This window comes from Scyliorhinus torazame, chromosome 10 (assembly GCF_047496885.1).
Source record: "Scyliorhinus torazame isolate Kashiwa2021f chromosome 10, sScyTor2.1, whole genome shotgun sequence".
NCBI lineage: Eukaryota > Metazoa > Chordata > Chondrichthyes > Carcharhiniformes > Scyliorhinidae > Scyliorhinus > Scyliorhinus torazame.
Genome location: NC_092716.1, coordinates 185,166,291 through 185,177,628, shown reverse-complemented (window position 1 = coordinate 185,177,628; position 11,338 = coordinate 185,166,291). Strand labels below are relative to the sequence as shown.

General features: G+C 47.3%; 1 protein-coding gene across 2 annotated transcripts in view; it reads right to left on the bottom strand.

The window, feature by feature from the left end:
* Positions 1–2,317: 2,317 nt before the first annotated feature.
* Positions 2,318–11,338, bottom strand: part of bet1l (Bet1 golgi vesicular membrane trafficking protein-like) — a 68,176-nt gene continuing 59,155 nt past the window's right edge. Inside the window, exons 2-4 of one of the 2 annotated variants that reach the window (XM_072466111.1) lie at positions 11,141–11,232; positions 4,747–4,806; positions 2,318–3,086 (exon numbers count right to left, since the gene is read on the bottom strand). In XM_072466111.1, coding sequence (XP_072322212.1) covers positions 2,919–3,086; positions 4,747–4,806; positions 11,141–11,232 — 320 coding nt within the window. In that variant the 3' untranslated portion in view covers positions 2,318–2,918. The remainder of the gene's footprint in view (positions 3,087–4,746; positions 4,807–11,140; positions 11,233–11,338) is intronic. The other variant, XM_072466112.1, reaches the window with a different exon arrangement.

Below are 11,338 nucleotides of genomic sequence, written 5' to 3'. Positions count from 1 at the left end.
CCACCTCTCCCTCTCCCTCATTGTGAGCGAGGGTTCATGAGAAGGGTGTCGAGAAGGAGGAAGTGAAAGAGGGAGCGAGGCACGTCGAGTGGGAGGGTTGGGGAATGTAGTGGTGATTGGGAGGGAAACAATTGAGTGGGAGAGTTAGTGAGGCAAGATGGGCGGTGAGCAGAAATTAACTGGCCGGAGGCAAGACAAGCACTCACATAATTTTGGGCGGACACAAGTGAATTTCAGGTATTAATTAGCTTTACTCTCGTCCTTTAATGTCATGGGGGAGTTTTCCAGATTTTTGCTCATGAGCTAGAGTGGCAATAAATCTCATTTAATCACCAGGATGTGTGCTGTACTTGATAAATTGCTGTGCACCTTGGAGGGAACACTGGTGCCAATGGGTGCCTTGCTACTGCAAGTCCATTTGATAATACTCAGATGAGTGCAGGAGACTTAGTTTCAAAGGACCCTGGAAGATTTACTCTGGTGGGACAGGGAGAGATCCCATTAAAGCCAGGAGCAACTTGGGGACCTTAAACATCAGACTACACCTCTTAACTTCCTTAGAGTGGCAACCTCCATCGGATTGCCAGTCTTATGGATTCACCCACACTAATTCCAAAACCTGTCTCGTCCAACCTTCCTCACTCAGGCTGGGTGCAACAGGAGCAGCGAAGTTCACCCCGGCTGCATCAGCGTTGAGTAACTGGGGCCGCAGAGAGGTAAGAAGCACTCCTTTTTAACGGCACTAGCTGCCATGGAGGAGATGTTTAAAGGTACAATTAAAACGGAGAAGGTAAATTTCATAGGTAAGTGGTTCAGACAATGGGGGGTTGAACCAGATCCGATTGGGTGGCTGCTCAGACCAGACCAGAGGGTTGTGTGTGGGGGGTGGGGTGTCCCATGCGAGGCCAGGTCTGGATTTTTCAAAATAGTTACTCTGGAGTTAGAAGTGACTCCCCCCCCCCGCCCCCCCCCCCCCACCTCCCCCAACCCGCGTAACTCTTTCAGCGTAACTATCAGGATAAAATTGGCAGAACCATCCAATGCTTGCGAATTAAGTCACTTCCGTCGGATGGTTCGCAGCACAATCGCCCAGAGGAATGTGGCATTTCTGGGCAATTACCGGGTAAATCCTTACATGGGATCATGGCCGAGGGTTTCCTCATTGGTATACCCCCCAAATGCGACGCTGGGGTACCAGGAAGTTGTGGGCCTACATTTCTATGAGAATGCAGTGTTTTGATTGTGTTAAGTTAATAGGGAATACCTTTTCTGTAGTTTAATGTGTTAGTTGCCTACTAAGGAGTGTTTAGACAACGTTGATTTTAGTTTGCTTGTTAGAGTAAAGTCTTAAAACATGAAACCTTGTTGTGTGATCCTTTCAGTTTGTCACTGGGAAATTCATATTTCTTTTTTAAAAATTTGGTCTCTATCGGGATCGTAAGTTAACAGCGAGAGTAAATGGGTCATTTTCAGCTTGGCAGATTATAACATGTGGCGTACTGCACAGATCAAATTTTGGGCCTCAGCTATTTACAATATATATCTTTTTTAAAATAAATTTAAAGTACCCAATTATTTTTTTCCAATTAAGGGGCAATTCAGCATGGCCAATCCACCTAACATGCACATCTTTGGGTTGTGGGGGTGAAACCCAAGCAGACACGGGGAGAATGTCCACGCAGGCAGTGACCCAGGGCCGGGATCGATCCCGGGTCCTCAGTGCTGTGAGGCAGCAGTGCTAACCACTGCCATCATGCCGTCAGTTTATATTCTATATCAACGACTTTGGTGAAGGGACCGAGCTTGCAGACGATAAAAAGTTAGGTGGGAACAAAATTGAGGAGGATGCAGAGATTTAAACCGGATCTAGATAGGTTAAGAAAACAGGCAAGAACATGACAGATAGAATATAATGCATGAAGTTAACCATGGTAGTAGGAAATGTAGAAAACCAGAATATTTTTCACATTATGAGAAACTCAGAAGTTGTTAATTAGAGAGACCTTGTACACAAATCACAAAATTAATCTGCAGGTAAAGCAAGGAAAGCAAATGATATGTTAGCATTTATCGCAATGCAATTGGAGGAGAAGAGTAAAGAAGTCTTACAACAAGTTTATACTGCCTTGTAGAGTTTTGGTCTCCTTATCTAATGAAGCAATACAATTCCCTTTGAGGGAGTGGAACGAAGCCAGTACGAAGCTCATGCAGGGCTGATGGGCAAGGGGTCTAACAGTGTCACAGACGTCAGCACGAGTAACTGAACAAAGCAAGGAGGGTAAGCCAAATGGAAAATAAATTGCACACACAATTTCAATTGAAATCAGTTTTGGTGATCAATATTTATTAGGAAGAAAATAAAAGCAAACATGAATGAGTCACAATTCCTTCACTATTGTAAATTAAGCCTTCGGAAACTCTCAAAGGATTAAATCAGTAAACCATCACCATATTGGGAACTAGTCTTACAAAACATCCTTTGAAAAATTAAAATTATGTCATGGATAAATCTAAAGCTATCCTTTTGCGAACAATTTATTTCAGAATGTGGGAACTGGGTGTAGGTGGGAGTCCCGATTTATCCTCCTCTTACCACAAGGGATCGATTGGGGCTCTAATACAGGCTTTTCATTGCACAAAACTCTCTCACTGGAGATTGGTCCATGGTCTGCACTGCACATCAGTGTGTATGACACAGCACAAGCTTAATAGTGTCATGTAAAATCATGTTCCCGTAAAGTGCATCCACATCACTGATTCCCAGGCGATTAAGGGAACCTCTCGAAGACTTACTGTAAGTAAAAACTTTGGTTCAAAGGTGACAGCAGTCAGCCTTCTCGGCTGTTTCCAGATGAAGCTTGGCAAGTGTTTTCCAGTCATTGGATATGTCCTTGTCACATTGAGTGATTGTAAACAGATCAAGTTTGAATCCTGATGACAAGGTAGTACAAGATGAAGAAAAGAAGGACCAGTCCAACAGACATGTAGCACAGCAACTTCTTATTGTCTTTGCCAGATTTCACCATCGTGGAAAATCTCTTCACACTTCCTGTCAAAAGTCCAGTGGTACTCAAAAAATCAGAATCCTGACAGAATTAAAAAAAAAAAATCTTTTAGAATTAAACCGGTGAACTAACATTTAATTAATTGAAACCAAATCTAGATTGGAAAAATGCTTCCATTTCTGAAACGTGCACTCGTAACTGGCCAAGATGTTAAGTACATGATTAGACAGACACACCCTCATCTTTCTCTCTGCTTCTCGCACATTCAATCTCTCCCTCTCAGCTTCACTTCCCCACTCTCGTTAATTTTTAAAATAAATTTAGAGTACCCAATTCATCTTTTCCAATTAAGGAGCAATTTAGTGTGGCCAATCCACCTACCCTGCACATCTTTGGGTTGTAGGGGCGAAACCCACGCAAACACGGGGAGAATGTGCAAACTCCACATGGACAGTGGCCCAGAGCTGGGATTGAACCTGGGACCTCGGCGCTGCGCCACCATGCTGCCCTTCTCTCTTTAATTGATACTACCAAAGGAGCTTTCCTCCATACAAAGAACAAAGAAAAGTACAGCACAGGAACAGCCCTTCGGCCCTCCAAGCCTGTGCCGACCATGCTGCCCGTCTAAACTAAAATCTTCTACACTTCCGGGGTCCATATCCCTTTATTCCCATCCTCTTCATCTATTTGTCAAGACGCCCCTTAAACGCCACTATCGTCCCTGCTTCCACCACCTCCTCTGGCAGCGAGTTCTAGGCACCCACTACCCTCTGTGTAAAAAAACGTGTGTCGTACATCTCCTCTAAACCTTGCCCCTCGTACCTTAAACCGATGCCCCCTAGTAATTGACCCCTCTACCCTGGGAAAAAGCCTCCGACTATCCACTCTGTCTAGGCCCCTCATAATTTTGTAGACTTCTATCAGGTCGTCCCTCAACCTCCTTCGTTCCAATGAGAACAAACCGAGTTTATTCAACCTCTCCTCATAGCTAATGCCCTCCATACCAGGCAATATCCTGGTGAATCTCTTCTGCACCCTCTCCAAAGCCTCCACATCCTTCTGGTAGTGTGGCGACCAGAATTGAACACTATACTCCAAGTATCCATACTACTGAACAGCGTCTCCTTAAATATTAGCTCACAGAAGTAGACCACTTGCTGTCTGGAAGAACTCGTCCCTTAGTCTATTCTGTACCTATCCCCATACCTTTTGCAAATGTTTTTATCCCAAATATTTATCCACATCAAATGTAAAAGCTATGCTGGATTCTGCTTCTCCCAGATTTTCTGTTCGCACATTCTGTGCCTTAATAAAGATGTCTAATGTCTGTTTCTGCCCCTTTGATGACCATCGCACATTTATGCTCTTGAGTTACTGCCTTATTCATTTTATCACTGTTGAAATCGAGGTCCACTGCAGCATCTCTGACACCAACATGACCATAAGAGAGACTTTCCCGTCTTATTCCCATAACCCTGGATTCCCTTTCTGATTATCCTTTCCTTTCTCAAAACAACAAATTCTCTTAACATGGTCAATCCATCTGCAACTGACAGGTTTTCAAAACCCAAGCTTGATCACCTCGCACTAATCCTTTTCTCCTATCTCTAAATGTCGGTGCAGTTCTGCTAGATGGACTTTCATTTCAATTTCTCAACTTAGAGCTTTGTCAGGTTTGCTAAATAAAATAATGTGGATTTTGTTCCCTTTTGAAAATAATCAATGAAGTAATTACACTCACCATGCCATCCAGATATCTGTTCTGGTCATCTGCCTCCTGGTCAATATCCAGAGCAATCTGCTTCAATAAAGAATTGATTAAAATTAACAAGATACAAAACAGAACAACCGACACAGACTAAGGCCACTGAGGATCATAAAATCCAAGGTTAGAAAATCTGCAATTACTGCAGATTACAATGTCCGCATGTTTAGTGGTCACATTCACTCTTCTCAGTCAGAAGGTCCTGGATTCAAGCCCCAGGAAAGACATGAACTAATGTCTCGGCAGTCACACCAGTGCAGGACAGCGGGGATGCCACACTGCCAGACGGTCAATCCAGCGGGAAGGCCGCACTGTCAGAGAGTCAGTCCAGCGGGAAGGCCGCACGGTCAGAGTCAGTCCAGCGGGAAGGCCGCACGGTCAGAGAGTCAGTGCAACAGGAAGTCCGCACTGTCAGAGAGTCAGTCCAGCGAGAAGGCCGCACTGTCAGAGAGTCAGTGCAGCAGGAAGGCCGCACTGTCAGAGAGTCAGTGCAGCAGGAAGGCCGCACTGTCAGAGTCAGTGCAGCAGGAAGGATGCACTGTCAAAGCGTCAGTCCAGTGGGAAGGCCGCACTGTCAGAGCGTCAGTCCAGCGGGAAGGCCGCACTGTCAGAGCGTCAGTGCAGCAGGAAGATCATACTGTCAGAGAGTCACTGCAGAGACAACGCCAGTGTCAGAGCATCAGTGCAGCAGGAAGACCGCATGGTCAGAGGGTCAGTAAAGTGGGAAGGCTGCACGGTCAGAGAGCCAGTAAAGTGGGGAGGCCGCAAGGTCAGAGAGTCAGTGCAGCAAGGACACTGCACTGTCAGAGAGTCAGTGCAGCAGGAAGGCCGCACGGTCAGAGAGTCAGTGCAACAGGAAGTCCGCACTGTCAGAGAGTCAGTCCAGCGAGAAGGCCGCACTGTCAGAGAGTCAGTGCAGCAAGGACACTGCACTGTCAGAGAGTCAGTGCAGCAGGAAGGCCGCACTGTCAGAGAGTCAGTGCAGCAGGAAGGCCGCACTGTCAGAGAGTCAGTGCAGCAGGAAGGATGCACTGTCAAAGCGTCGGTCCAGTGGGAAGGCCGCACTGTCAGAGCGTCAGTCCAGCGGGAAGGCCGCACTGTCAGAGCGTCAGTGCAGCAGGAAGGTCATACTGTCAGAGAGTCACTGCAGAGACAACGCCAGTGTCAGAGCATCAGTGCAGCAGGAAGACCGCATGGTCAGAGGGTCAGTAAAGTGGGAAGACCGCACGGTCAAAGAGTCAGTAAAGTGGAAAGGCTGCACGGTCAGAGAGCCAGTAAAGTGGGGAGGCCGCAAGGTCAGAGAGTCAGTGCAGCAAGGACACTGCACTGTCAGAGAGTCAGTCTAGCGGGAAGGCTGCACAGTCAGAGAGTCAGTGCAGCAAGGACACTGCACTGTCAGAAGGTCAGAGGGTCAGTCTTACAGACCCATCTCACTGCTCAATGTAGTAAAAATCCTAGCTAGGCTGCTGGAGGGCTGCCTACCAGTGGTGGTCGCAGAGGACCAAATGGGCTTTGTCAAGGGCAGGCAGCTAACATCGAACATCAGGAGCCTTCTGAATGTGATAATGACCGCATCCGGGGAGAGAACACCAGAAGCGATCATCTCCCTGGACGCAGAAAAAGCCTTCAACAGAGTAGAGTGGAAGTATCTCATCGAGTTACTGGAGCGATTTGGGCTTGGATCGGGGTTCACCGCATGGGTAAAACCTTTGTACAATGCCCCCATGGCGAGTGTGCAGACCACCACCAGGGATGCCTGCTGTCCCCACTGATGTTCGCCCTGACAATTGAGTCACTGGCGATCGCCCTCAGAACGGCGAAAGGCTGGAGGTGTATCCAGAGAGGGAACAGACAGCATAGAGTCTCAATCTATGCAGTTGACCTGCTCATTTACATCCCGGATCCCCAACAAGTATGTAAGGGATCATGAAGCTCCTGAAGGTGTTTGGAGCCTTCTCGTGCTACAAACTCACCTTGAGCAAAAGTGAAATCATCCTGGTGAACCCGCAAGGGAGAGGGACAAAGTTGGAGGGAATACCGTTCAAACAAGCCCAAAACAAATTCTGCTCCTGGGGATCCAAATTGGGAACGACTGGACATAGATCTACAAATGGAGGGGGAGAGTACAGACGATCAAGATGAACGTACTGCCCAGGTTCCTCTTCCTGTTCAGATCCCTACCAATCTACATCCCCATGGCACCTAGACATACAGTGCAGAAGGAGGCCATTTGGCCCATCGAGTCTGCATCTACCCACTTAAGCCCTCACTTCCACTCTATACCCGTAACCCAATAATCCCTCCTAACCTTTTTGGTCACTAAGGGCAATTTATCATGGCCAATCCACCTAACCTGCACGTCTTTGGACTGTGGGAGGAAACCGGAGCACCCGGAGGAAACCCACGCAGACACAGGGAGAACATGCAGACTCCGCACAGTGACCCAGCGGGGTTTCGGGCCTGGGACCCTTGCGCTGTGAAGCCACAGTGCTATCCATGGTCTTCTCTTCTTCAGCACGCTAGATAAACTAATTATGGTGCTCGTGGAGGTGGTGGTTGGGGGGGGGGGGGGGGGGAAGAGAGAGAGAGAGAGAGAGAGAGAGAGAGAGAGAGAGAGAGAGAGAGAGAGAGAGAGAGAGAGAGAGAGAGAGAGAGAGAGGATTGAAGGATCCAAAAAGGGGTCCGGCAAAATAAAAAAAGTATGGAGGGGCCTGGCCCTCACAATCCTGCAGTTCTACCACTGGGTGGACACAGTGGAAAGAGTGAGGGGATGGGTGAAGGAGCCAGGAACAGAATGGGTAAAGATGGAGAAGAGTTCCTGCCTAGGGACATCCCTCCGGGCCGTAGTCACGACAGCACTCCCATCTCCACCAACCAAACACTTAAAAATCCCAGTGGTAGTAGCCACACTCCAAACATATTATCAGTTGAGGCAACACTTCGGCTGACCAAAGTGTCCACTATGGCCCCGATCTGTAACAACCACAGGTTCACGCCAGCAACAAAGGACGCCACATTCAAAAGGTGGAGACAGGACGAGGGGACCGTGACGGTTAGCTTTGGAAGAACTGAAGGAGAGGTTCCAGCTGCCCAAAGGGAACAAATTAAGGTACGTACAAATCAAAAACATCCTCTGTAGAGAAACAATGACATATCTATGGACGCAGAGACACTCACTGGTAAAGGAACTGTTGGACGCGGGCGTCTTGGGGAAAGGGAACTGCGGGGATCTGTACGGACGACATGGATGAGATGAGAGAAAAATGGGAAGAAGAACTGGGCATATAAGTAAGGGGACTGGAACTCTAGATCAAAGCACAAAACAGGGCAAACTCCACCTCCACATATGCACGGCTGAGCCTAATGCAGTTAAATGTGGTACACAGAGCGAACCTAACCAGAACCTGAAAGATCAGGTTCTTCCCAGAGGTAGAGGACAAGTGTGAACGGTGCCAGTGAGGCCCGTCCAACCACACCCACAAGTTCTGGACCTGCACCAGACTTGGGTTCTGGACAACCTTTTTTGAGGCAATGTCCACGGTTGTGGGGGGTGAGGGTGGAGCCATGCCACAAAATAGCGGTCTTTGGGGTCTCAGAACAGCCAGAACGCTTCATGGGGAGGGGGGTCAATGCCCTAGCCTTTGCCTCCCTAATCGCCAATCGAAGAATCCTGCTCGGCTGGCAATCGGCAGCACCACGCAAAGCTGCAGACTGGCTGTCCGACCTGTTGGAATTCTTCCAACTGGAGAAAGTAAAATTCACCATCTGTGGGTCGGAAGAGGGCTTCCACAAGACATGGAAACCATTCACCAAATTGCAAGACGTGTACGAATAGAGCAGGGGAGGGGTGGGGACAGGTGGAGGAGGCACAGGTGAGCCACAAAACTCAAAAGAAAGGGAAGGGGTGGGATGGGGGCAAGGGAATGAGAGGGAGACGGGGACAAAAAAAACCACAGGGGGGACCAAGGGACACCGAGGACAGGCCTGAGGACAAGAGGGAGAAACAGGGACAACACCAGCATGCTGGGCGATGCACGCCAAGGCCAACGATCGGGGCCCAACCACGGTGGAACAGCCAAATAGGGTCCACAGCCGCGTGCGTGGGGGCGGGGGGGGGGGGGGGGGGGGGGGGGGGGGAGCATGTTAATAGTTATAAGGTTCCTTGTTTGAGTATGTATATTATCTCTTTCTGTTCTGTGTCGCTGCTCGTTTCCACAAGGGAGCTCTGTAAATATGCAAGCATTAGCCCTTCAGTGATTGCTGGACTATGTATCATAAAAATATGAAAATCAATGAAAAAATTTTTTTTTTTAATAAATAAGTTTTTTTAATACACGTTCTGTAGGGTTTTGCTTAAAACGGCTGGCACATTTACCCCCGAAAGTCTCAATCATCATTCTCTGACTATGATGCCTCATCATTCCTCAACCTTTCTGCAGTTTTCAACTGCTTTGGCCACACTAATCTCCTCCTACACTGCTCCAGCTACCCGGGACTGCCCTCTTACACATTCCAACAAAGCCAGAGCATCTTGGTCGACTGCTTTACTTTGGTCTGGAACCTCAACCCCCACTGACCAGCCTTTTGATTTCCTAGGCCCTCCACCTTTGCCTTTGGTATCCGGTTTTCTCATATCTGTGTGAAGTGTCTTATCAGTTTCCTGTGTTCAATCTGCTACGAAAATAGAAGCTGCTGTTTTTTGCTAACATATTAAATTCTCCCTGGGACTAATCTTTCTTATATTTGATTGGCTGCAGAGCCTGTTGTTTTGGAATTGTATCTTTAACTGATCCCTGAGGATCACATTGTCATTATTGTAATGAATACTCCAGCGAAAATATGGACAGAAATCCAAACTGTGTGGTCAGGCAGCTCAAACTGCTCCATTAATTATTAGTTATACATACTCAAAATCCATCATTTGCTAATCAAACAAATTGATGAATAATAGTTATCACAGATTTTCAAAGACGTTGACTCATAATCCCCAGGCACCTATTAGTCATCTTAACTGAATCTAATGAGGGCCATCAGGATTATTGTGCTGCAGCATTTTGAAAACAAATTTAGTTTATTCTCGAAAGGACTCCACCAAACACAAGTCTGCTTTGTTCTATTAATAATACTCTTTATTAGTGTCACAAGTAGGCTTGCATTAAGACCATAAGACATGGGGGCAGAATTAGGCCACTTGGCCCATCGAGTCTGCTCCGCCATTCAATCAGGGCTGATATTTTTCTCATCCACATTCTCCTGCCTTCTCCCCATAACCCCTGATCCCCTTCTTAACCAATAACCTATCTATCTCTGTCTTAAAGACGATCAGTGATATGGCCTCCACGGCCTTCTGCGGCAAAGTGTTCCACAGATTCACCACCCTCTGGCTGAAGAAAATCCTCCTCATATCTGCTTTAAAGATTGTCCCTTTAGTCTGAGATGGTGTCCTCTGGTTCTAATTTTTCCTACAAGTGGAAACATCCTCTCCACGTCCACTTTATCCAGGCCTCGTAGTATCCTTTAAGTTTCAATAAGATCCCCCCCTCATCCTTCTAAACTCCAACGAGTACAGACCCAGAGTTCTCAACCGTTCCTCATGACAAGCTGTTCATTCCAGGAAACATTCTTGTGAACATCCTCTGGACCCTTTCCAAGGGCAGCACATTCTTCCTTAGATATGGGGCCCACAACTGCTCACAATACTCAAATGGGGTCTGACCAGAGCCTTAGACAGCCTCAGAAGTACATCCCTGGTCTTGTACTCTAAGCCCTCTTGACATGGACACTGCAATTAAGTTACTGTGAAAATCCCCTAGTCGCCACATTCCGGCGCCTGTTCAGGTACACGGAGGGAGAATTCAGAATGTCCAATTCACCTAACAAGCAAGTCTTTTGGAGGAAGACGAGAAGAAAACCACGGAGACACGGGAAGAACGTGCAGGAGAATGACCCACAGACAGTGACCCAAGCCGGGAATCAAACCCGGGTCCCTGGCACTATGAAGCAACAGTGCTAACAACTGTGCTACCGTGCCGCCCCAAATTCGAATCACAATTCCACATCAAGATTGTTTAATTGATAAAAGCAAATTACTGCAGATGCTGGAATCTGAAACCAAAAGAGAAAATGCTGGAAAATCTCAGCAGGTCTGGCAGCATCTCGAAGGAGAGAAAAGAGCTCACGGTTCAAGTCCAGATGACCTTTTGTCAAAGCCAAAAGACATAGAACGTGGCAGATATTTATACTATAGGGTGAGGGAATGAAAGATGAGCTATATGGTCAACAGGACTATGAGGGCAATGGAAGTCCCCTTAAACTCATGGGTGAATTTGAGACGAGGCCTTAAAAATATGAGAAATTAAATGTGACAAACCGATTTGAGCCTGGACACTTTGCTGGACAAGTTCTCTGCCATTCGCTTATTTTCTGCATCGAGCATTTGGTCGACAGCACTTGAACCGAGGCCTGGGGAAACAAAAATAAATGGCAAGCATGTGAATACAGATTGTAGATTAATTTGGTCGAATTTAGAGACCCGCTAACCCTGATCCTTGACAGAACCCTTGCTAAC